General features: G+C 37.5%; 2 protein-coding genes and 1 pseudogene across 3 annotated transcripts in view; 1 reads left to right on the top strand and 2 right to left on the bottom strand.

Moving 5' to 3' along the window:
- The window catches only part of aass (aminoadipate-semialdehyde synthase), a 519315-nt gene that overhangs the window by 231872 nt on the left and 259468 nt on the right, over window positions 1–27975 (bottom strand). The window lies entirely within an intron of this gene.
- cdhr5b (cadherin-related family member 5b) lies at window positions 8188–15615 on the bottom strand (the record flags this gene model as incomplete). The annotated part of the gene is made up of 13 exons (XM_080028501.1): window positions 8188–8754; window positions 9228–9397; window positions 11309–11563; window positions 12135–12201; window positions 12288–12398; window positions 12877–13080; window positions 13395–13492; window positions 13620–13710; window positions 14017–14202; window positions 14365–14472; window positions 15151–15237; window positions 15354–15443; window positions 15601–15615. 13 exons carry the CDS (start codon window positions 15613–15615, stop codon window positions 8188–8190), a joined length of 2049 nt encoding a protein of 682 aa, XP_079884627.1.
- LOC307250979 (large ribosomal subunit protein eL38-like) lies at window positions 15660–15866 on the top strand (annotated as a pseudogene). The gene has a single exon. The product of its transcript is annotated as a large ribosomal subunit protein eL38-like (transcript).

Genomic DNA, 27975 nt, shown 5'->3' with positions numbered 1-27975 from the left:
ACTATTTTAAACAGAACTCAGGTCAGTTTCATAGAGACAGTGCGGAACGCGTCATAATCGGAGGCCACGCCCATCGTTGGCGAAAAACAATTCACAGCGCTCCATTCACTTTGTATTGAATGACACAGTATTCTGCAAACAAACTTAATACAAACGTAATAAGACATGCCTTTCACAAATACACGTTACTTTCCTTAAAGCCACGACTCTTGTCTGTCTATTCGAGCTGTTTTTGTGAAAAATTATTGAGTTATTTTCAATATCAAGACAAAATTCTTAACTAACGTATGCTGTATGCTAGGCTAATGTTAGCCTTCTGCTGTAGGCTAACCCTCACGTATACTTCATCCTCGCCATTCGGATGGGAAAAAACACCTCAATATTGAAAATTACTCAATAATTTTTCACAAAAACAGCTTGTATGGACAGACAAGAGTCGTGGCTTTAAAGAAAGTAATGTTTTTTTGTTAAATGGATGTTTGAATAAGTTTTAATTAAGTCTGTTTACAGGAGACAGGTCTCCTTCAATACAAAGTGAATGGAACGGTGTTCAACGGTTTCCCCCACGATGGGTCCGACCGGTAGCCTGGAAATCCTGACCCTGATATCTTGAACGATAGAGGGTCTGGCGACGATCAATAGTAATTTCCAACTCTAGGGGCGGCTCCTACTCGTGCATTTCAAATGCCACTGCACGCAGTTGGATAGCACTACAACCAATCAGAGCGATGCACAAGTGACGTAAGCCCCGTTCGTTTAGCGAACAGCTGTTAAACTGTTCAATTAAACGTTTGCCGTTGTCGGTCGGCAAAACAGAACATTCCACTTACTTGCTAGTGAAAGCTATGAGTCCCGTCTTCCAATTCGTTAAGGGTCGAGGCCAAAGCAGTCTCAAACTCACACAACATATCCGCAGCCATCTTTGATGTTTACTATCACAGCTTCGACGTCGCATGCACGTCACTGTCGTCATCCGGTTACGTCCTCCCCAGAGCACCATATAAAGGGCTCTGGCGCGCCCATATTAGATAGAACCAATTGAAACGTTATACCAGATTTCTGGTAGTCTTGATAAGCTTCAACGGAGCGTCTCCAGACCAACACGCGCAGCAAATTTAATTTGCCAGCGCCTAGTGGCAGGTCTGGGAATGCCAGGCTATCCGACCGGACAAAAACACCTCAATATTGAAAATGACTCAATTATTTTTCAAAAAAACAGCTCGTATAGACAGACAAGAGTCGTGGCTTTCAAGAAAGTAAAGTTTTTTTTGTTAGATGGATGTTGGATTAAGTTTTTTAATTAAGTTTGTTTGCAGAAGACAGGTCTCCTTCAATAAAAAGTGAATGGAACGCTGTTTAATGTTTTCCCCCACGATGGGCGTGGCCTATTTCATGCACTGTCTCTATGTTGAATCCAAGTGTTTTGGGCAATTTCAACAAAGATGGTATCCACACTGTGCCAACGAGTCGGTCTGAACAGGAAGAAACTATATAAAGTTATATAATTATACTAAAACATGGCGGTGCTTCTGCCACCGCAATCTGAAGGCGTCACTGCGTCTTAAATGGATTTATTTCGATCATTTATCTAGTAACTTTGACATGTCGAACTCAACAGATTTCATCAAGCCTCGTTTGGCTATACCATCTACAAAGTACCAGATGAAATTTCACCTTCTTCGTCAGTGTTTTGATTTGAGTACAGACAGTGCTACTGGAAGATGTCACAACATAGCAATTAGTTTTGACTTGACACTCAACTTAAATTCAGCTGCTGCAACACACTGTATAATTGTGTTGTATATTAATCAACATAATAATCCTTTTTTATGACATATTAGCAACACAAATAACCAAAAATTTAAGAGAAGAAACACTTATTGTAAAAGTCTCCACCTCTCTTTGGCCTTCACTCATATACTTTACAATGCAGTCCTTTGATATCACCATCTCCGTCTCGTTTTATTCCACTAGGATGTTATTTCTACAAATCTACACATTAAGACTTGTAAGAATTGGTCTGTCTGTATCACAGGTTCAAGTTTAGCCACTGATTTTGTTTGGTTGAGTGAAAACATCAGTGTGATAAAAACAAACAACCCACAGGAGTACTGGCAGATTTCACTACTTACTCTGTGCCTCTGCGGACAGTTGAAGCAGAATTAAAAGTAGAAAGCCGAAAGACGTCCTACAGTTGATGTTTGGATTATTCCCCTCCATGTCTCCCTCGGTCCTGTCTGAACTGATCCTTGTTCGTCTCTGTTCTTTGCTTATCTGTTCGGCTTTATGGCCTCGGTGGTCTTTCTCCCCGTCGTAAAATATTAACGCGTCTGAGAACAAGTCATAAGTTATTTTTCTCTGTGTGACTAATTGTCTTTCTACGTGATTGGTTTGACTTAACCGTTATGCCCTGTTCAAAAAGTTACACTGGGTCTGTTGGGTACATTTTGTGTATTTTGACCTTTTAAACTGCAATAAAATTATGAAAGATCAATATTTTTTCCCATTTAAAAAAAAAAAAATTCATGAAGGGGTTGTTGTTCAATGTATGTTGTGATTTAATTAATCACAATTAAAAATTAACCCTTTAGATGCCATTTTTGATCATATACCACCAACCGCTTTTTTGAAAAATAAACTAAAATTCAATAATAGGGGAGAACGGGGGAATCTGAGGCATCGGTAATGTGACCCACCCCCTGTATCTAGGCAACGGAAAACATTTGTGGTCATGTGAGATATATGTTTTCAAGCCCCTCTCATTTCCCCATGGCCCTGAAAGAGAGGACCTCATGGTGCTGTGGTAAGCATGTTTTTTTCACCAAAATAGGTATTTTGCATGTAAAAGTAAATTTTCTTGCAGTCAACTTAATCAACTGTTGTGCCAAAGCAAATGTATTCACGTAGAAAAACTTCTATCATACGTGTTGATGAACTACCAACATATGAAACCATGTGATGCTGATAACTGAAGATTAGCCTGAAATGCTAAGAGAGGTAGTTTTTTCTCAAATTATGGTGGTGGGGGAAAGTGAGCCAAATGCTGTGAGGGAAAGTGAGCCACTGTCTCACTTTCCCCCACCATGAGGCAAGTTAAGTTTAGTCTTAAACATATTTTAATGTAATATTACATGACATATGTTTCATTTTAATGTCATACACATTGTAGAAAAGCCATCATGCCAAGAAAATACACCAGGAAGACGACCTGGGGCAACCACACAGAAAGAGCACCTTCTCATCTTTCCCTGTAACCTTCAGGGCTGGAATGTAGAGTAGGCCTAGTTGTAGAGTATGACAGGCTGATGTTATAATCCAGTTGGGATTCTTCTCTTGCGTTCTGAGTCCCAGGCTGTTCTTGCTGGTTCTGATTTTCCTATGCTTTGACCCCCAGACACTAGCTGGCTCTAAGGGAGTCAGTGAATGCTATCGCTACCGGGAAGCTAACGGCTCTGGTGAGATAATGATAATAAATCAACAAATATTAATAATATGTAACATACAAACACATGTATATTGAAAATAAAGTAAAAATAGAAGAAATATGTATGATTGAATATATTTAAATAAAGAAAATGTATTAAAAAAATTCTTGATGAACAAAAAAGTAAAAAAAAAAATATTGATAAACAAATAGGTTAAAAAATCAATAATAACAATACAGTTAAATTAATCAAATAAAATGTAAAGTTTGCATAAACAAATAATCAAAATTAAATTATGTATATTTCTTTTAATAAATAAATTTAAATAAAAGGAAATACAATCAGTTTTTCTTTCTGTTATTGATCGGAGCAGCATCGGCTTGACTGTGCAAAAGACTTCAACAACCATGAATGCATGGGGTACATGAACTTTATGATCATGAAGTGAAGTGTGTGTGTGTGTGTCTGTCTGTCTGTCTGTCTGTCTGTCTGTGTGTGGTTATGTATATAAAACAAATGTATTCTCTTATACATTATCTCTTATATATTACAAGTTATATTAAAGTAGCTATGAGGAACTTTTAAATATTTCTGAGACAGTCTAATTTTTCCTCTGATGATCATAAATTACATGTAACAGCAAACCAGACCATCAGTGCAAAGAATGATATTTTTATTTAGTTTTTCTTAATGCCTTTGTCATGGGTACGCTCACCCAGGAACAGCTGGTGTGGTAAAAACACTACTGCTTTTGTCCAAAGGGAGGCGCTAGAATTAACACATACTGAAAGTTCCTCTGAGATCCTTTAAATAAGCATACAATAATATGAATTGAAATATATTACATATTTTAAAAAAGCACATAATATTTAAAACAAATCTTACCTGAGGCTCCGTCAAAAGGTAGAATTTCCTGAATTCCTCAAATGTCAAGTCAGAGAACTGATTCAGTCCCACTGTGTGAGAGAAAGGACATTTACGTATTTTAAGACCTTAAAATGTTTTTTTAGGAAAAAATTAAAAATTTAGTTTTTAAGTTTTTCTTATTTTAATTTATTTCACTCTAAAAGTTTAGCCACTTTATTTTACTACTATCGTTACTACAGCTCTTGTGTTGCGAGCGCCATCCTGTGGTGTCCAGAGGCTATTGCACGGCAAGATATTTTAGGCTTTATAAATCCCTTATCAACACAGTTTAATCAGCGGCGACGCATTAAAGTGGACAGAATGTAAACAGTTCCATCTAGGTGTCCATACATCAGGGGTTAATCCACACCTATGGAATGTTATCCAGCCAATCAGAATAGAGCATTCACACAGACTATGTTATAACCTTATAATGTCTTTTAAACCTATCAAACTGTGTGGTAATAGTCTTAACATGATTTCACGTTACTTGTGAATGAGTGATTCCCGGCATTATGACGATCTATTTTCTTCTTGTTCTCGGTGAAGATTTGGAGTCAATGGTAAAAGTCTTCAGGCTCATAAACCTTAGTGTGCTGAAAAACGACAAATATAATCCAAGAAGTAAATAATCAAGTAATTTTTTTCCCGTAACACTTTAACAGTTTTTAAATGTTTTATTTTATCTTTTTATTTATTTAAAAAAAACATTTGCTTATAAAGTTCTGTTCAAACAATAATACAGAACAATTAAGCATCAAGGAACATTAATAAAGGAGGCTGGGTAACCACTAGTCTTACATTAACGTACATTATGAAGGAGCATAGGTAGAAAAATAATATAATTTTATTTAAAAGATATATATAAATTCAAACATATACAGATTTTACATATGATAACATTGGGATTTTGTAAACTTTGATTACATACCTGTGACATCCACTGTTTGAATTGATATTCCTCTATATAAAAACACAACCAAGAAGTTTTAAAGGTGCACTGTGTAACTTTGGGTGTGTCAGAGAAGTGAACATTTTCTAAGGTATATTCTCATAATTGAATACACAAACTTTCCTCACAGGAAAATGTGATCCCTGGAACACTGTTTGAAGTTAGAAATCCTCCTGAAAAGTTACTGTTTCACTGTTGTTGTTTACAGCAGCAGGGCCCACAGTTTGGTTTACAAACATATTCTAGTCTTACATTATGCTCCAGGTTCCTCAAAACAATTTAGTTTATGATGATAGAATTTTACATGTAGAGAAAATATGTTTAGTATGTGAATGTAAACAAATCCCCCTCCTCTGAAACTACGTACTGGGAAATTTCATTGTTCTAGCTTCTCAAAAATGTGAGGATTTGCTGCTTTTAATTTGTTTTTTAATTATTTATTTTTACAAACCAAACAATACATTTATGAATAAGAAACAACTAAGAGTAATCTATAAAGAAAATAATCATTAGTTTCAGTCTCATACAAAATCTACCTAATCTACCTAAAGCTATAATGCTGCTCTTACACACACACACACACACATACACGCACACACACACGCACACAACAATGGCCCCACAACATGCACACACACACACACACACATACACTCAAACACACACACAGAGCCATGATGTAATTTAACCAATTAATTTACATTTTAGTCTTTAATTTTTTTAAACATTTTAAGTAGGCTCTAAAGGCAACTTTTACCTCAGTATTTTTTCCACCGCTATTCATGATTATAAAACCGTTATAGTAGCCAGTGTAAATTTATTGGTGTTAAATTAACTAAATTAAAAGCCGTTTTAGTAGTAGCCATGACTGGTGTGTCAACTTATATAACTGTTTGCATTCAAATTTCTCATCAAATAGACAAATAAAGCGACTAAAACTAATCCATAATGAATAACTAAAGACAAATTAAAAACACCATCAGTTCACTTACCTTCTAGCAAAGTTATTGGTGTTAAATTAACTAAATTAAAAGCGGAGCAGATGATCCAGAAAGCACCGAGTAGCGCCATGCTTTCCTCCTGCTGTAAGCCCGACAGAGCGTCACATGACACGGCTTCACGGTAGACCTTTCTCCCCCCTTCCCCTTTCATCCACAACGAAAGAGCTAATCGCGCTATGGACAGCACACACACACACACACACACACACACGCACGCACGCACGCACGCACGTACAAACACACACTGGACAAAACCACTACAAGTAGATTGCTCAAATCTGAAATAGACTATCTCCAAATCTAAATATTTTAATTTTATACAGTTTCAGAAATTGTGAAACCTTTACCGTATTAGAGAAACGTAATAAAGGGAGTTCACAGCATTTATCACACCAAGACTAAATTGAACCAAAAAGAACCACTTTTCCTATTTTGCATTTTCACAAGTTACATTTTTTTCCCCACAGATCTGAAATGGTTTAAAATAATATTGGACTCTGGAAATGCTTTTCTAAATAACATACACAGCTTAGGGGGGCGCAAAAAATTAAGGATTGGACTAGGGCTGTAAATTAACTTTCCCTTAAAGGTGTAGTCAGTCATTCTGGAGAACACTTGTTGTCAAAATCACTTTAAGACAAAATCAGTGAATATCTCCTCATGATTCGCTACTTGTACATACTGTTTGTATCCTGAATAGATATCCATTGGTAATACACAGGCTAGGCAACAGTTTACAGAGCCTAGGCTGTGTATTAAAGGTCTCATATTATACACTTTTCTGTCAATATTATATTGTCTTAGAGGTCCCTAATACATTTTTCTTTAGTTTGCTGAAAAAAAACGTTCAGAGTGAAATCAGTGAAAAAATTTGCTTCAAAGTTAGACTTCTACTCTATTAACTTCCAATGCTTTGTCTTGCTAAAAACGAGGCATTTCCAGACTGCTGTGGGGAAAATAAATAGCTTATTATGAGCAAAAGATCGATGCTTTTCCCGAAGCTAGCTCGGAAGCTAGCGGCTAAAAATATCACTAAAATCAGTGAAAAAATTAGCTTCAAAGTTAGACTTCAACTCTATTAACTTCCAATGCTTTGTCTTGCTATTATCTCTCTATTAAGTTAATGCTTGCTCTATAAGTAATCTGAACAAACATTTTAAAGTTGGAAGACAGGACATTCAAACCACCTTATTCCTTTGTTTTAATGTTTATTATTATTAATATACAATATATTCTTCATTAGGTTTTCAACCAAATATCAACAGACTCAACATCACTTTTCTGCTCTCATGAAACATTAAATCTTTCAGTGAATCTGCTGACTAAAGTTAAAACTTAATCCACTGCTGTGACTAGTTTTTAGTAGAGGTTCAGAGTTTGTTTCGGTCATAATGTTTTATAGTCTTCTGTATCAGCAGGCCGGGTTTTATTATCCCGGGAGCGGTTGTTCCTGTTTTTATCTCTCACTCACTGCTTCTCTCTGTGCACTGACATGTCTGAAATAAAGTGATGCATTCATGCCACCGATGACTTACCAATACAACCGCCTAATATTAATAATTAACCAGAGATTTACATTTCAACCGATGCTTTCAACCTTGCTGATCTCAACAGCCTTCCTTACTTTTATACATCTAACATAGCATCTTTTAATCAGGTCACATTACATTAATTAAAAAGTATTTACATGAATGATAAAAAGGTTAAATTTGCTCAAAATCTAAACCGTTACTCACAGGTTATAACATTACTTCAAACTTATAATAATTTGACTTTTATTCATCTTTCCATAAAGGTGTTCCCAGTCTTGAATCACTTGCCGTCTGTACTGTACTGATAAGGTGCTGATTTGGTTTTTTATAATGGGTGTCTCCTGCTATGTGTCCCTACATTCTGCGCCCTCTCACAGATCAACGGTCAACGATTCGTCACCCTCTGAATCCTCTGCTGGATCGTCTATCTTCACCCCGAGTCCACTGTCCAGATCGGTGTCTTGGAAGCCAACCTTCGGGCGCTTTGACCCCCGCTTGTCATCTTCGTCTTCCTCTTTCCCGCTGGTGGAATTCTCCCCATCCTCTTCCTCACTGTCATGTTCTCGGCTGTCCGGGATGATGACCACTTCCTCCATGGCGTCGGGGTCGATATGCTCCTTGAACCACACCGACTTGTACCCCTCGTCCATGCGTCTCTCCTTGGTCAGGATGGGTTTAACCACCTTCTCGTTTTCGGCTTGATCCGAGCCCGTCTGGCTGGCGTCGTCAGGCAGGAGGGCATTCAGCGCCACCGCAGACTTAGCATTAACCACCTCGTATGTCGGAGAGTCCGCAGCTGCTTTCGCCGGCCCGGGAACGGCCTTTACGCTCCCTCCCTTTGGACCACCGGAGCCAATGCTGCCGCCGTCTTCATCGTTTTGGAAAGCTTCGTTGGTGTATTGGATGCCCTTCTTCTGACCGCCGGACCCTTGACCTAGCTGTGGAAGGAACAGCACATCCAAGGAAAGATCAGACAAGAATAAAAACAAGATTAACGGTTTTAAATTCTAGCTGGTGACCACCGGACTACATCACAAACTATGGTTAATAGAATGGTAGAAAGGGCTTCATACACAGTGCTGTGGCCTGTTTATGCCCTGAAGTGGGTATTCTTTACACCTTTTCAACCAAGGCAGTTTGGGGCCCGATTTGGAGCCATTAGCCAATCCCAAACCAGTTCTTTGTGTTTTCACAGCCACATAAAAGCGGTTCAAGAGCGGCACCAACTCATGGAGCCATGAATATCCACAGCAACTTTAATAGAACAGATTCCTACTAGATAGGCCAAGATGTGCTAAAATGGCAGCATGACACATCACTTCAGCAAAGTGGTACAATTATCTCAGTTTAGGGATGAGTGAATGATTAGAACATATTTCTAAGGCTACTTGCCTTTACAAAAAGCACTTACCGAACTTCTGAAAACACTGGTTTCGTAGAGCTTTCTCCAGTCTGCTTTCCCCTTGTGATTACGGAAGAGGAACAGCCCAATGACCACCAGACAGATGAACAGCAGGATGCCCAGAGTTGCACCAACGGCTGCTATTTCAGCCGAACCATAGCCACCTGATGGTACGATCACTGCAAAGAAGGTCACATACAGGTGTCACTAGAACGGAGCTAACACTAAAACTAGCTTGGTGGTCCTGGAACTTACTACAGTTGAGCCAACAGTCTAGAAGAAATGAAGTCAAACTACAATTCAGGTAAGTGAAATCAAATCATAGTCTAATAGCAACCTACTGTTAAAGTGTACAGTCTATATACAGTAATTATGCCATAGACAGGATATATAGGAAGCTAATAGTCTAGTTGCTAACCAAATTTGAGGCTAAGAGTTTTGTAGCTGTTTAGTACCTGACTTAAAGATTAAGGCTTACACATTAGTCAACCAGAGTTGAAGCAAATGGTTCTGATAAAATATTAAAGTAAAGATACACATAATCTAACAGAGGACAAAGTTCACTTTATTAAGTAAATCTGTACCTAACAATTTAGTAGCTAACATGAAAGCTGAAGTTTAAGTTAACCACAACAATTAGCTATTGCAGAATGACTTGGTCAAACTTTACTTAAATCAAATTCAGAAATCTAGTAACTAAGTAAAGTGGACGATTACACTCTAATCAATGAAACTAAAGTCAAAGCTATTAACAGAATAGGCTATAAGAAGCTAATAGTCTTCTTCCTAACCAAAGTTAAAGCTGCACATTTTGTAGCTAACTCCAGATAAAAAAAAATAGGCCCAAACATTAGTTAACCAGATTGAACAGTTTAGTAAAAAAAAGTAAAGTTAACAGCAATCAAGCTTAACATGAATAAAGCTTACAGTTCAGCTGCTAGGTAAAGCTAATCGGAAGCTAGGGCTCAATGTTGCCAGGCTCAATGGATGGGATATTATGTCGGGGGAAAAACTTGTCCACAAGATGTTGCTAACTTCCTCGTATAAGGGCACACTAAACAAATACACAGTAATATGTATTTTCTTCTCTGCATAACATAGCTCAACTGAGTGGTACAGAGATGAATTGATCGGAATCAGGTATCAGTGCTGTATACTTTAAAACTACAAACCCAAATATGACATTAATGTACCATTTGGTGCCATATAAATCTGGTAACATTGAGCCCTGGGAACATTGGGATGACCCCGTCTAGTTGATAGCCAAAGCTGAGCAAAGCAAAGCGAAGCAAAGCAAAGCAAAGCAAAGCAATCAATCTAGTAGCTGGCTAAGGATAATGATAAAATAAGCCATCCAGCCAATATATGTCAAACTTAACAATCAAGTACCTTACCAAACATTAGTTATTTAATCATTGGTTAAGTATTTTTCAGCGCATCTTTTCCATCCTGTAGAAAAACGCTGAACGTGAGAGATTTAGGCTGGTTTTCTAAGGCTAGACTTGGTTAACATTCTGACATTATAGGCGTTTGAAAATACTTTTTTTTCCTTTCGAGATGGTGTACATTATTACTTGTGATTTAACTACTTAAGCATTGAACTGTAGGACGTGTTTCAGGTTGGTCTGCACCTTTACAGAACTGTCAGCTTTCACTGAATTACAAAGCAGAGATCTGTGGTTCGTCACTTCGAATGTCAACAACAAGACACCTTTTCTGGTCAGAGTAGGCATGCACCTCTTGGAAACAGTATGAAACAGACTCTTGTATCTTCTGGCTTGGTTGCCAATTCTCACTACATAGGACAAGTCTTCCATATGACATCCTGTTCATTTCTTTCTTTCAATACTGTGTGCTTTTGAATTTTTGTATAAACCAGGTACGTATCAACCTCAACGTAGCTTTATAAAAAAAGAGGAATATATGAAATGTCGAAGGCTACTGAGAGGAGAGTGTGGTCAAACTGGGACTATCGGTTGAAACGCCGCCTATAGTGTAGACATAATGGAGTTAGTGGTGGAGATTATACTATTTCACTGGTCTTGCTGGGAGCGGAGGTTGAGACGATACTGTGAGCAGATTGGACGTACTGGGTTTGGTGGTTGGGATGATGGTGTCAGCAGATGTACTAGGGTTGGTTGCTGTGACGATTATGTCAGTGGATGTACTAGGCTTGGTTGCCGTGACGATGATGTCAGTGGATGTACTAGGGTTGGTTGTTGGGATGATACTGGACGTGCTGGGTTTGGTGGGGGGCGCGATAGCTCCTGTCGTCTTGCTTTCGGTGACGCCCGGTGTGATCCCACTGCTTGTCGTGATCGGAGGTGAACTGGTGGTGGTGGAACCTGAGAGGAGAGCACACTTTTACGCACCTGCTTCCGCCGAACCTTAAACGTGCTTCTGAGTGGATCGACACAATGTGAACCTTGACTTATTTGCACAAACGTGACACCTGGAGGTTTTTTTTTATCAGCAAACAGACCCTTCACCACCAACATGCACTCTAGCTAAATAGAGTTCCTGTCTTTTTGTTCGGTTACTTAACACAGCAAGGAATTACGACGCGAAGGATAAGACAGTCCAGACGAAGTTACCCAGGATCTTAATTTACACTCTGATCCGTCAGGGCAAAATTATTGGGAACATTTCTGAAATCGTAAAAAGGTTCCTAGATCTTGGTCAATTGTGGACCCTAAACTGTTGAAAACTAAAAGGAAAGAGAGGTAAGGTGCCAATTTGCATAATGTTATGAGCTATAAACTTTTTATTCTGTCTATTCATGTTTGCATGCAATGGATGGTCATGCAACGGATGGTCATGCAGCAGGCCTACATTTGGGATGACGTTGCACTTAGCCATAGCTTAAGCAAAGCCAGAAAGTTTTAGTACATCCCTTCGTGAAGGTTTTCTTCCTACCTGATTTCACCTCCACTGAGAGCTCAGCTGTGGCTGTCTCATCGGTAGCCGTGTCTGTTGCCACCACCTGGAAGTGTTAAGATAAAGTTAAGTCTTCAATAAGAAAAATACCTTTCAATCAGACACTCTTAATTATTGGATTTGTAAACTTACTCTTAGAGATAACGTGGACTCTGGGAGATCCTTTGTCATGAATAAACGTCCGTTAATGATGGAGAAATCACTGCTTCCATTGACCGTGTAGGTAATATGTGGATTAAGACCCTGTTCAGACAGACATGGAGAAGTTAGTGCTGTACATCGAGCACTACGAGAAGACATAACACTCCAAGACTTCTTCAAACATCAAACTAACAAAACTAATTTGACAAGTATGGAGTAAAACAGCAGCTTACGGTGTTATGGAGCGCATTTAGCAGAGGTTTCTTACTCTGAATCAGTGCCCACAAACCTCAAATGTACTCCCATTGTAAAAGCCACTTTGCATTATGCATTTTTAAACCAAGGTTAAGTTAATTTTATCAAAGTTGCTTGATTGGTCAATGGCTACATCGAAATTTGTCTTTTTGCACATCCCCTCTCAAGACACCAAACTCCAGAGGGGGTCCTCGCGCAGGGTCAGCCACAGTGCAGGTGTGGCTGAATTGTATACATCAACGTTTCCAACTCAGCCAGAGGTACATGTTTTGAAAACACCAGACTTAATACTAGAAATGTACGGAGTTTGGAATCAATGTTTTACCCCAGTGGCAGCATAGTCATCATCTGTGGCGAGGATATTTAATGGCTCGTCCTTGTTTTTCTGGTCTGTTGCCATGATACCCACTCCAGTGATGACGCCTTCGTACAGTGGAAACTGAAGCCTTGGAGGGTGGAGACTCTTCACCTGCACACTGACTGTGACGGGGGTGGTAGCAAACTGAAAACTGTTTGACTTCTGAGCAGCCTGGGAGAGAAAGACAAAACAGACGAAAACTAATTGTTTCTAACCACCATTCCACCAATAGCTCAGGTTTGCTGATTTGCCAATGAAAAGACTTGGGTTGGGACTCTCTTCTGAAAAATGTTGACTTAAGTCAAAGTCACTAGTCGTAACAAATATGCTGTAAACTGTAAGGGACAAAACCTTCCACATTTATTTAAGTTGGACTTTGATTTTAGATTAGACGTTTGAAAAATGCTGTATATTTGTAGCATTAGATCAAGAAGTAAGAAACAAATAAACACAAGGATAAAATCCAGTGAATGTTTGTTCTTTACCAATACTGTCAGACTGATGGGCCCCAACAAATCGGCGGCTTTCAGCATTGTGATGTTCCCCGTGATTGCGTCGATCTTGAACAGACCGCCTCCATCTCCTGAAATACAAAAAAAGTGAACTGCTTCCATCTGCCAATAATGAATAACCTATTGCCATGGACATACTGTAGACTTCAGATAGAAAAACAAACCACTGCTTTAGGATTAAAATGAAAGGCCTCTTACCGCCCAAGAATGAGTATGTTATCTCATCATCTATCCCGAAGTCTCCGTCGATGGCGTAAATCGGTCCTGGTTTCAGTGGTAACGCTCCAGGCTGCACAGGAAGTAACAAAATGGATAGGTAAATGGACCCCACTTACTGTATATAGCGCTTTCCCCTGTTTTGTCACAGGGAGTTTGCTTATTTGCTACTAATGGATGAGACAGTCCAGTTTGTTGGACTTTCCAGATAAAAACTGAATCCAAAGGTCCTTCCCTCTGGACTTGTTGACTGGATTAATGGTGGGTTTGGACATCCCTTAGCATTCCGGACTACCCGGGTAGTTCCCTAGTCTGCAAGAGTGGTAAAGTCCAGACATTTACATTCAGACAAAGCTTTTACAGAGCACATGTATCGCACCTCTTCTTCATTTAAGTTGACCCTGCCGGTGTAGCCTTCACCCTGACAGATCACAGCAGGCCCCATCTCGTACTTTTTGCAGGGCTGGAACCACGGTGGTCTGTTGTCAAAGTCTAAGATGTCGACCATGATGGTGGCGGAGGCAGTAAACGAAGCTGTGCTACTGGGCGGTACCAATGGCGTGTCCTTCAAAATCAAGAAGTGACAGAATCAGAACCTTATTTTTTCAGTACAACATGGATACAGAATGACTGGTCAACAGAGACACTACTAAAACCCTATAGTCTTGCTTTCATCCTGCATTTTTATTTTTGCAATAGTTGTCACTGTCATGGTAGCAGTACTCACCTGAACTGTTAATAAAAGTGAGACATTTTTCACTGTGTCGTAGTCGAGAGGCGTCTCAACGAGGATAACCGGGTTGTTGACCGATGACAGTTTAAAAGCGTTTAAACCCTGCAGAAATCAAAATGGACGATTAAGAATGCCTCTTAAACTAGCAATTTCCCCCTGCTTCCTGTCTTTTTGCTAGGCTAGGCTAATCACGTCTGTCCTGAGCCCATTGGTTCACAAGTAATCTTCAAAAAAAAAGATTCTGGAATCTGATTAGATCTTGTAATCCAGTCTTGTTTCTGATGTAGATAACTCCTTCAGTTTGTGTTTCCAAAACATTTTAGTAGAATTGGGAAACATTTTATTCAAAAAGTAAACTTTTAGATGATATACTTTTAGAAGATTACCTGATCCTGGATAGCGGAAAAAGTGATTTCCAAAACTGGATCATTCTGATTCAGATCAGACTTTTAAACAACTGCCTGTTCTGTGTCATATCCCCCTGAAGGAAGCTTATATTACCCTTATTATTATTTTTGACAGATTTGGAGACCCAGCGTTTATTGTTAGAATGAATGGAAATTGATTTACGGGGGATGATCATCTGTTCACAAAAAGAAATGTACGCAGACACAGATTCCATTAGTTCAACGGATTTACAAAACTGTATCATTCTGATTCAGATTTAACTTTTAAACAACTGGGCCCTATGTGACTCTGGGAAAGACAAACAACAAGAGGCTGGATCTTAATGTTGGACCTACTGTTAGATAATAAAAAATAATAAACATGAGGTCTTACAGATTCAGATGTCAGTGTGTAGAAGAGCTGGGTAGTGTCTTTGTCTGTGGCAGCGAAGCGACCAACGCTTGTGCCTATAGGAGACATCTGGAATAAAACACACAAATATTATCTACTGGGGAAATTTGCTTAAACATACAGTATATACAATTAAAATAATCAAATCTTTTCTGTTTAGTTGAAAGTATTTATCAGACTCTTACCTCAGTGACACCGATTCTGTAGGAGTTCGGATTAAAGACTGGACCGTTATCATTCACATTTTCCACAATTACAATAATAGTCATGGGCATCTGGAAGAAAAGAGACACAAATGTTATATTGATATTTATTTTACATTATTGCTTATTATAGGTAGTGTATGATGTTAACCCCATTTTGTAAATGTTATAGAATTAAAACTTCAAGAGAAATAAAACATTTGACTGAAGTTTCATCAAGAACCTCTACAGCGGCCCTTTCCATCCCCTCTGGCAAACTGACACTCCGCAGTCCGCTGACAAGGCAACATGCCTCGCAAGATAAAGACATCAAAGTTTTCCTGCTAAAAGCCAGGAGGAAGGATGCCAAGTCCGTCAAGATCAAGAAAAACAAGGACAATGTAAAGTTCAAGGTGCGCTGCAGCTGCAGCAGGTACACCCTGGTCTTCACAGACAAGGAGATGCCAAGAAGCTCAGTCCCTGCCTCTAGGTCTGGCTGTGAAGGAGCTCAAGTAAATCTGTGATGTACAGATTGTAATAAAACCCGTACAGCCTCTTCAACACACTGTATACATTCCCAAGCACCAGGTGAACATCCTCACACAGCTTTGCCTTTAAGCACTTGGGGAACCTCTTCAAGAACATTTTCAAGCCAGAGAACCACTTAAAGTACTTTGAAACCTCCTCAAGCAGCTGGCAAACCCCTTCAAACGCGTATCACCTTTTCAATAGCTCAACAGGCTCCTCGGGCATCTTTTAAACCCACTCAAGAACCTATACAACCTCCTAAAGCCCATAGGGAGCATCCTTAATTATCTAGAGAACCCTTCAACCGTATGTGGAACATCCTCAAACCCCTGGAGAGCCTCCTAAAGCATCTGAATAATTCATCAAGCATGTGCACATCCTTCTCAAGAACATGTTAAACCTGCTTGAGCAACCTAGATAACCTTTTCAAGAACCCAAATAGCTTCATCAAGCCCTTTAAGAGGTCCCAGGAAAAATGGCTTCTTGCTTCTTTCTTTTTTCAAGTCTTGCACTTTGGGACAATACACTCATCCATTGGAACTAACTGCATGCTGCCTAACAAGATAGTTTGATTACACTACAGAGTGGGAAAAATAAGTTCCAATTAGAACAATATAATGCTTTTACCGTGCCATCTGTGACTGGATCTGTGCAGATGAGTCTCAGAGTATGAGTTGTTGCAGTCTGTGAACAGAACAGGCATTATCCTCAAAAGGATTTTATTTTTCATGGATTAGTTATACAATTGAAATGTGGGGTTGGCTACATTACCTCATAGTCCAATGCCTTTGTAGCTATCAGCTGGTTTCCTTCAATCTTGAATAGGTTGTTTGTGGGAGGGTCTAAGGCAACTTTCACCCCTAGTTCGACAGTGATATCCACCACGACAGCATTCACCGGGTTGTTTTCTTCAATGTTCGCAGATGGAGGTGCAGAACAAACTGTTGGGAAAGTAGAAGAACATAGCTGTCACAGTTATAGAAACATTACAAACGTTTAGTAAATCCCGTTTGTTCTTTCTCTTGTCCAAATTCAGATTAGAAAATGGATATCAGATTCATGTCTGTGTGTGCAGTACAGAGATAAGAGGTGCTCGCTTAAAGGTGTAGTCAGCGATTCTGGAGAAGCCCTGTTGACAATCTCTTTTTGTCAGTGTTAGTACAAAGCCTAGGCTCTGTGAACGGGCATGTTGCTGGCCATTTTTGACATTCCCTTTTATAGAGCCTAGGCTGTGTATTGACAAAGTTACATGTAGGGTGTGGTTTTATGCTGCATTCACTTGATATGGGAATTGCTCCCAGGTTTTTAGTAACAGCAGAAAGTTTTTCAAAAACTCTTCGTAAAGAATTTAACTCATTACTTCCTGTGTATCTATGTAAAAGTTAATTCTGATGTTGAAATATTGATAGTGAAGTGGTCGCACAGCAAATGTGATGTATATTGGTGCTGCAGTTGTTACCGTGGATACCAGTCTCAGGTCAAATCCTGTTTCACAACAACTCTACAATGCCTAACCATAACATACACCCTATCACCTTAGCAACAGTACAAGTATCACAGTTTCAATGGAAAGAACAACACAATACGTAAAGGAAACATCATTCCACGCTAGTGACAGTCGATATGCAAAATATCTGTCCTTTGTCATCCAACTCAAAAAGTTCCTAAATTGTTAACCATTTTAAACAGAACTCAGGTCAGTTTTATTTTGAATCCCAGTGTTTTGGGAAAGTTAAGCAAAGACAATATCGACACTGTGCCAGCTGCCAATGAGTCAGCCTGAACAGGAAGAAACACAAGTTATATAATTATACTATAACATGGCGGATGCTTCTGCCACCGCAATCTAAAGGCGTCACTGTGTCTTTATTGGATTTATTTCAATCATTTATCTAGTAACTTTGACCTGTTGTCCAAATCAACAAAGTTTACCCGCACTGCCCATCAAGCCTCGTTTGGTTATACCATCAACAATGTACCAGATGAAACATCAAATTTTCTGACTGTTTTGATTTGAGTACAGACAGCGATACTGGACAAAGATGTCACTACAAATCAATTTGTTTTGACTTGACACTCAAACTTAAATTCAGCTTCTGCAACATGCTGTAGAATTGTGTTGTATATTAATCAACATAATAATCCTTTGTTATGACCAATTAACAACACAAATAACCAGAAATTGAAGTGAAGAAACACTTATTGTAAGAGTCTCCACCCCTCTTTGGCCATATACTTGACAATGCAGTCCTTTGATATCAACTACTTCCTCTAGTCACCTGTTCGTCTCATTTTATTCAACTAGGATGTTATTTCTCAACATCTACACATTAAGACTTGTAAGAATTGGTCTGTCTGTATCACAGGTTCGAGTTTGTCCCACTGATTTTGTTCTGTCGAGTGACACCATCAGTCTGATAAAAACAACAGGAGAACCGGCAAGATTTCACTACTTACTCTGGGCCTCTGCTGACAGTTGAAGCAGAATTAAAAGTAGAAAGCCAAAAGACGTCCTACAGTTGATGTTTGGATTATTCCCCTCCATGTCTCCCTCGGTCCTGTCTGAACTGAGCCTTGTTCGTCTCTGTTCTTTGCTTATCTGTTCGGCTTTATGGCCTCAGTGGACTTTTCCCCCGTCGTAAAATCATAACACGTCTGTTTGCCGAGAAGTCATATAAGATCTTTTTCTCTGTGACTAATTGTCTTTCTACGTGATTGGTTTGACTTAAAGCAGAAGTACAAACAAATAATGGATAGCCTAGCATTCGTAAGGTTTTTCTACCTCCTCCCACTGTATCTTTATCAAGAGTTGGTGTGTCCTCCGTTTATGGTTGACAACAATAACGGAACAAACACACACAAGACAACACATGAATAGTGCTTTATTGACCAAACCCCATGATTCTGTTACTAGTCCGACATTAGTTCTGGAATATGTGATTTTTTTTCAAGCTAGCTGTCAGGATTCTAACTGTTACAACATGGGTTGTTATGGTAGTTTCAGAGTGGAAAAAGTAAGTGGATCAGTTTACCCCCTTGATTCCTCTGGTCTGTCTCATTTTAGCCTTAAGCTGGGGTAAAGTGAGACACAAGATATTTTTTCTAATAACAATCATATTTTCACTGCAACATTGTCCTGAATAAATTATGATAATTTCCATTATTAGGAAACATCCTGAATTAATGGGAAATGTGAACATTTTACTGATAAATCATTTTAGCTCGCTTAGAGGGGAGCAAATATAATAAGTTTCTCACTTTACCCCACTCTCCCCTATATGGTTCTCTTACACATCCAAAATACAATTAGTTTTAAATTTTATTAATTATACAAATTTTTAAATATCCACTTGTTACATTTAAACCATTGTGTGTGTGATGTGTGTGTTTTATGTGTGTGTGTGTCACACAATCAATAAATACCACAACAGCATGTGTGTATGGGTGATATTTATCTGACGAGATTTGCTATTCAGACTTCAAAGAGAATATACCGCTCTTCCTCTGGTGTTTCCTCAAAGTCTATGTGATTGATAAATAAAGTTTGATTGATTGACATTTGGGATTCTGTTGAAAAATGTTCTTAAATAACAAAGCATACTTTGCAGGCTTATAATTAAAGGCCTACTTCACCGGTTGGAATATGAAGGTGTCTATTCCCTACATTTCTCTTACTGTGATGTCACAGTAAGGAAACTGTAGGGTTAGACAGTGAGACCATAAAACACTCTTTCTGCCTTTTCTCAGGCTAGGATGATCCGATTTCAATTTTTTTTGCACATTTATACTTCATAGGATCTCCGAGTTCAATACACCTTCATATTCCAACCGGTGAAGTAGGCCTTTAAGGTTACAAAAAGTTCAAAGTTATTGCAAAATTAACAGGATTAACAAGATCTAAATATCTCCCACGCTGGCTGTCATCTTTTCATTCTCTATTGATTACACTTTTAATTATAACCATGTATGACAAATGTTGGGATTATAGACATCTTGACCTGTCTTTAACTGTAACATCCTAGCATTTTATTGCTTATGATTTAATAAGTAATGGCCATTTCTAGACCAAAATTTGACCCACAGTTCTCATTTATCTGAAAGGGACCAGTCCATTGATAGTGGGATACCATTCATGGAAAAACTACCCACTTTCCTTACTGAAGTATAGTAACAATACAAAAATGTAACCCACTCCATTACGAGTAATAAGTACAACATTATTATTAGCTAAATGTAGCTGTAGTTGCTCTGCAGTAAAATGTTATTATTAATACAGATAAATGCTTTTTTCAAGATTTTCTATTGCACCAAATTTAATTTCAGTACATTTTCTCTTTGTTTTTAGTTTGAATCGAAAAACTAAACATTTGCCTATTTTAGCATTTTTGTTTTTAAATCACAAAAACTGATTATTATTTAGTACCCTGGCCCAGTGCAAACCTTTAACCTTTATTTATACAGGTAAACTATCCCATTGAGACCAGACACTCTTTTTCAAGGATTTAAAAGATTTCAAGATATCAAACACACTCAACACATAAAGTACTTCATAAAACATATTTTTAATAACAAAGATTTCTGTGTCTCCACATTAAATATGATAACAGCTCGACTCAGAACATCAGTAACACGTTTGTCCATCAGATATCCTCTCAGTGTCTCCTACAGGTCGCTCGGCCAGTTGTTGTAGATGGACGGACACATGTACTGTTTTAGAAGCTGGTTTACTCTTTCCACGTCTGCTCCCGTTCCGCTGTGCACAAAAACATAGTGACGGTTAATTTATCTTTTCGTTATGACATTTATGACACCTTTCCCTAAAAAAAAAAAAAATCATAATGGTTTAAAAACGTTCCTCTTCCCATGACTTACCACCTTATGTTATTCAGTAACATGAATCATTTATTTTTGTAAGTTAAAATGCCGTTAAAAAAAAAAATATATATATTTTTTTTTATTGTTTTGTTAGTCCTGGGACAGGGTCAATAAGGAATTAAAATAAATGATAAAAAGTCCAATTTACGAGAGAATTTGTTAAGATAAGATAAGATAGTCTTTATTGTCATTGTTCAGGCACCTATACAACGAAATTGGGAGTGCCAACTGAAGGTGCATTACACATACAAAAAAACAAACAAGCAATTTAAGTTAAAAATAGTAAAATACAAGACAGAAATAAATCCCACCTCTTCTTGACGCCCTGCATGCGGCGCAGGAAGGCGCAGATGGAGCTGTGTTTGGCTTTGGATCGGAGGAACTCTGAGTATCTGTTGGAGAACTCGATGTCTCCCAGCTGCCTCCGCCGGTCCAGACCTGACGACAGAAGCTGCCTGGAACACAAACATTATGGAAACAGTCACCACACCGGGTTTTCAATGCACCTGGAACACAATCGCATTAAACACTGTGTCAATATGGACACAGTCGCCAGGTTTACAATGCACCTTCACACATTATAAATGTTTTCAACTGCATGATTAAATGATGTATAGTTAAAAAAAAGTGCAAAAAAAATGTTTCCCTTTGGAAGTGCAATCTGACCTGATTCTGGCCTCGAGCAGAGCGTCTCCATAGTTACCCCCCGACAGAGACCACGGTGCGTTCAGGCGTCCGGTCCGAGTCAGAAATCTCTCCAAATCATCTTCATCTCTGAAGTCACATGACAGAAAGACACACAACAGTTAAACCAATACGAAGAACATTCAAAAACTTTACATTTTGAGTTCTTCATGCTAAAAATGTTTGCATGTAGGAGAATTTTAAACAATAACAGTTGGCCAAAATAATTCCCTGTCATACAGATAACAAACAAAACCAAGTCGGTCAAAATGTTGATTCAAACAGTCTAGTGTTAAAACTGCCTAAAAACGTTCTGAACAAAAAATTATTTGCAGGGACAACTTTTAGTCTTAGCTTGTAGAACCCAAAACTTTAGGTTTAATTACATATTAATGATATGTTTAAAATAATAAATAAAAAATGTTAAACCTTTATTTATACAGGTAAAATCCCATTGAGACCGGAGACCTGTTCCCGTTTACAAGTTACCATTCACACACACATTCATACTTGCCCAAGGACACAGCAACCATGACACAAGTGGCAGGGCGGAGTGATTTGTACCTGACAGGAAGTGATGTTGTGAGGTGGAACAGGGCAAACAGCAGGAACGCCTGAGTCACACTGATAGACGCCATTGTGACGAAGAGGAAGATGAAGATGAAGGTTTTATGAAGTGAATTTTCAAACCTGAAAACAGACACACACAAAAAAATCTGAAAATAGCAGAGATTTTAATAATATTATGAACATTTTACCAACAGTGAGTGATCAAAATGTTATCATATGTTTGTAGTGGTTTGAGGGTTTTACAGACAAAAAAACACCCAGAAAATAGCAGAGATTTCAATAATATTATGAACTTTTTACCACCAGTTTGTGATCTAAATGTTATCATATGTATATCTATAATGAGACTAAATAGACTAGATAAAGAAAAGATAATAACAGAAACTGGCATTTGAGCCTTAAAAAAACAAATTTTATTTTTAAAGTAGATTTTTTGAGTGTAAGAAAAGAGGCTTTTATGAAAATCCTTACCTGGGCAGATCTTTTTTTTATTCATTTGGTTTTGAACATTTGTAAGAGTAGATTTTTTGTTTTATCTTGAAATACTTGTCTAACAATTGTCTAATAAACTGTCTAAAGAATTAAAAACATGATGTATGTAAAGATGTATGAAATGTGTGTATGAAAATCCTTACCTGGAGAGATCCTTTTCTTAGACCAGGTCAGTTTGGATTACACCTGTAGACTGGCTGTTGGTCGGGGGTGTGCCTCCTTTTGTATATGAAGTCCCCCCTCCCCCCTACCCCCTTACCCCCTCTGGCATCGACCCTGTCACTGACATCACTGTGATTTTATTGGTCTAATTATTTTACCGTGTCAACATGTTTGAGTTAGGAATCAAGATTTTCCAGCCATTTATTTTTTATCAATATATTTATAGATTTTTCCTTTTTTTTCCAACAAGCATTTATTAATGTAATTATTGGATCTCACTTCCCTAATGAGTTCTAATGGCCTGTGAGAGCAGACCATTGTTTGTTCACATGAAATCACCCTCAAATCAATGCTACTATTGACCCAAAACACTCACCTTTTATAGCCTTTTTATTGCCGTGATTTGTGCTACTGTTTGCTCTGTCATAACTGTGCCATGTGGAGAATTAAGAGCGTTTTTCGATTTCTATGAGACACGGCTGATAACTCTTAATATCTCTGTAATGATAACATTAATGATAATTGATTTTATTTAAATAGCGCACTTTAAAATACTACGAAATCTCAAGGTGTTTCTAGTAAAAAGGGTTAAATCCAGCCATATATGTCAATATCCTTCCGACTTTACTGCAGTCTTGAACTGTCAACTGTCATTTTTCTTCTTACCCCTGGCCTTAACACTCTTCCGTATTTAGGCTATGTCAGTTATTCAGACTTTGGCACCATTTCTACAAGCATGTCCGACAAAATGTTTAAAATTGTATTTTCGGGAAAAGTACACAAAAGTATAGTGTAGTAAAAAATAAAATTCTCGAAAATAATAAATTAACAATAAGCTGACAATCTGCTGGCGAGGTTTAATCCAAAACTACAGCTTCGTCCTTCCTTCATATTTTGTACAAAAACAATCACTAAATCATTCTTTCAGGGGCATTCAAATCATCACTGCGCACACAAATAAGAGTTGAATATGTTTTTTATTTCTTTTTTATTCCTGATAGTTAAACAGCTACAGCAGAAGGTAAAGATCATTTCAGATACAACTTGAGGTCGACTGATTCTGTCTGTACATCAAACTAGTTTTCAGCGTCAGATTTCAATTACAGCGTTCAATTTAAATAAACACATTCCATATTAACTGAAGAAGTTAAAACTGGCAGAGAATAATGCTACAGTAGGCTAAACAAATCACGTTTGACTTTATCAAAATAAATGTTAGTGTGAAATTTTTGATGCACATTTCTTAGTATGAGGTGGACCAAAAAGGCATACTATTTAAATATAGACCCGGAAAAACTTAAGAGACCAGACTGGACTTTTCTTCAATCTTCATCTCTACTATTACTTATTGAAAATGCTCTCAATGACAATATTTCTATTGTGAATTTGGTAGAAATGTTGTCAGTAGTTTATATTATAAAACCAAAATGTTCATTCTACTCAAACATATGCCTCCAAAGAGTAAAACAAGAGACACTGAACATTTGGAGCGGTCTCTTATTTTTTTCCGGAGCTGTATATAGAGGATATTTTGTTCTTCTGCATAACATTACTCAACTGGTTTGTATAGAAATAAATAAATCAGAATAAAGTAAAGTTTACACATTCATAAATGTATCATGAATATCAACTCAGTGCTGTTAACTTTACAACTGTATTTCATCCACAAAACCAAATTTGACGTTAGTAAATGGTCCCATTTAACTTCACGCAGCTAAACAAATCATTTTGGACAATCTCAAATCAATTAAAGTGTCCCATCTTTAGCCCTAATTTTTGAGAAAACTAATCATACTAATAGTAAGAATAATCATTATTTTGAATAATGTTGATTTTTTCATTCTACATCTTGTCAGCAAAATATCACACAAGAGATATTTTAATTCTATCTAAAGTCAGTTTTTATCTATATTACAATTGATTCAGTGTTTGTTCTCTCTGGTTCAAAAACTCTTTATTGAATTAAAACATTCACAATCTGAGACCAAAACATCAGAGTAGTGCAGAGAAAAACCCAGAAAAAAAGAGCCATTGCAATTGACTTAAAGCTAGCATGCTAATGTAGCTATAGTAGCTTGATAAGTAGCCTGTTTACTACACCATCAAGCCTACAGCATAGATAAAAATAAAATAAAAATCATGCACATTATTTTGTCAGTTTCCTGTTTGACATGGTCCTAACTAATGTAACAAATACACAATTTTTTTTTGAAAACACTAATTTGATTTGTTTTCATTTAAAAAACAAGAATCGATTGACTGCTAAGTACAATGTTAAGGGTTTTACAGCAAATCTTAAGACTCTGATTGTACATCAAAACAACGTCAAGAGATGAATCAATGTGAGACAGTATGAGCTACAGGTCTTCAAAGGTTCATACAAGCTGAGGGTTGAAACCAAGAAGTTTAATTTAATTTTTCCTTTATTTATCCTCGAAAGATGCAAGTTCAATTGAGTGGTTAACATCATAAGAATGGTGTTGTGGAGCGGATAAGCGCTACAATCTTTCAATTTGTGATACGAGCATGAAAATTGCCATGGGTCACTTGACAAAAAAATTGTCCGAGACAAAAAATAAAAATGTTATGAAAAAACCCAATACATTTCTATGAGAAATTTTCAAATTCACAATTTCAAATGTCTCGGAGAATTTTCTTGTCAAGTGACCCATATTTTTCTCAAAGAGCATAATGAAAAAAATGACTTCCTTTTCTAATTGTTTAAGTCTTACCCATGGCCCAAATACTATTCCTTAGTAACAGTCCTAGTTTATGTTATATTCATTATTTTAATCATTATTTCTGACTTTTAATCAGGTCTGTAGGTTTTTTTCCATACAGATCCTTTTTTTAAATTGGTTCCCATGTTTTGGACCCATGAAGACCTCTAGGCCGAGCTACGAAATATCCCAGACAAAACAAAACAGAACAGCTACATCGTTTAAACCTTGGCTGGTATTTGGTTAGTTTATAGGAACAAGAGAAAAGCTGAGAGCTGATTGGTTGGTTTGAAGCACCGTGTACATTTTTTTTTGTTACGATTCCCTCCTCTGTCAGTTTGAGTCCAGCTCAACGTCAGCAGAGAGGAAAAGTTACTGCTGGTTAACACACACTAACAACATCAAAACAAACAAACAAACAAACAGCATCCGTAGTCTGACAGAACAGTGCTAAATACTCAACTACTTTTGCTGCTTACTGTACATCTCAAAATTATAGACGTCTGTCAGTGTTTCGGGCAAAATAATCAAATTATTTCAAATCTATTTAATTTATGTTTTGAATTAGAATTTCCCCTAGAAGCTGTGATGTAGTCAAACTTCATATTCATGATTTTGAGGTTCTCCAGCACCCTAACAGTAGTGTAGCTTGTAAAATGTTACAGCGTGAACTAAGGGTAGTGCTAAAATAATAAGAACATTGTGTTCCCCAATTCAACTCTGTGTCGCCAAAAATATTAATAATAAAAATTAACTCGACTTAGGCTACTAGGGAAAATGCATCTTCACTAATGAATAATATTAGTACAGAATATGGACAAATAAGTTAGAACATAACAGATGCTGGTGCTACATGTAGATTGCATTTTGCACAACAATTGATAAACACAGAGACAGTTAATCAGGCTACGAGCTTTTCCTATGTGAACATATACAATCTAAAACCTACAATGATTCAGAAATGAGGAAGACTTGACTGTCAGCGCTTGTTTTTGTAGTTAAATTACATCACTCATTTTCACAGTACAGCTTCCTTCAACAAATACATATTTCATAATGCTTCCAATTATATGATATTAAATATTTCGAAAATATATGGCCAAAAGTACTTTTAGAGCCCCTTCTGTTTGCGTTCAGTGCAGTGATTCCCACTTTATTGGCCTGCGATCCCCTAAAACTGATTGACAGCTATGTCTACTTATGACCCTCACAGGCTCCATAGGTCTATTGCTTGTGAGAAGTTTAAATCAGATCATGAATTTTTAATACTTTTTTATAAAAAAAATCTTTTGTCATGGGTACACTCACCCAGGAACAACAGCTGGCAGGTAAAAACACTACCGCTTTTGTCCAAAGGGGGTGCTAGAATTAACACACACTGTGAGTTACTCAGGCATTGACAACGTTTCTACAAACTTGTCCAACAAAATGTTTCAGGCTAAATGCAGGCTAATTCAATTAAAACAATCTGTAAAGCTGAACTTAGACACTGTGGTGCTTTGAGCTACATGCTAACGATAACAAAGCATGCTACAAGTCAGGCTGACTGCAATTAGATTAACAGATATTTGGTCCTAAACAAAAGTCAAGGAGAAACTTAAATTCAAATTCGAAGTTTTTGAAGCTGGTAGGATGAAGATACATGGGTTTGTGTATCAGATTTTTTATTTTGCTCTAGAATTACTTTTGGCCTTTTTGTTTGTTAGTGTGAATTCTTATTTAATTTGTGGAAGGTTCAGATGATTATCTTGAGGTTTAGTTAACAGAAATGTAACCTTGACAGACAAGTTCAGAACATCACATAAAACGGAGACTAGATTGAGATTACAGCTACTGTCTTCAGCTCATTTTGAAGAGTTTTGTGTAAAAACAATGGTCGTTAAAGCAGTTTTTCTTCTACAGGTGTTTTTCTTTGTGTTGCATTTTGCTTCAATTCATTTGCATATCGAGCAGAAAAAATGGAAGATTGATAACATTCACGTGTCCGCTTTTTTCCTCTCTCCAGCTAACTCAGCCACGACCAGCTTGACTGACAAACTAAAAAATAATTTTAAGATTTAATTTTTTTAAATAACTTGGAATGACAATATGCAAAAATACAGTCCCTGCGTTCCAATCCCCATACTTCCCTACTATTTAGTACGTCAGAAAAAGATTTAGGATGTCCCAATTCATGCACGTCAATTATAGTATGCTGAAAATCCATAAATGCCCCACTAACTCCAATAGCATTTTGGAGTATTCGTCTTTATTCTTGACATTTCTCGACATAATGAAAACAAATCTTCCTTATCTGATGTTTTTTTTTGCTCTCCTGTGGCCCTAAAACTCTAGTGTACTTTAGTATGTAGTGTAGTAAAAAGAAAAAGTATGTGATTTGGAACGCTGGGTAAGTTAATTTAGCAATTTAGATTATTTTTTCTAAATCACTTGGAATGACAATGTGCAAAAATACACTTTCCTATTTATGATTGAGCTCAAGTCTTCCTGTAGGACTAGAGAAACATAATGGACCTTTTTTATAGAAGCAGATTGTAACAGTAACCTTCAAACGGGAGAATAAATCCCCCTGTCAGTATAAGCACAAGTCCTGA

The sequence above is a fragment of the Ammodytes marinus genome, assembly GCF_949987685.1.
Source record: "Ammodytes marinus genome assembly, chromosome: 5".
NCBI classification, from domain to species: domain Eukaryota; kingdom Metazoa; phylum Chordata; class Actinopteri; order Uranoscopiformes; family Ammodytidae; genus Ammodytes; species Ammodytes marinus.
Note: the sequence above shows the minus strand (reverse complement) of the source record. Positions and strands in the feature narration are given on the sequence as shown.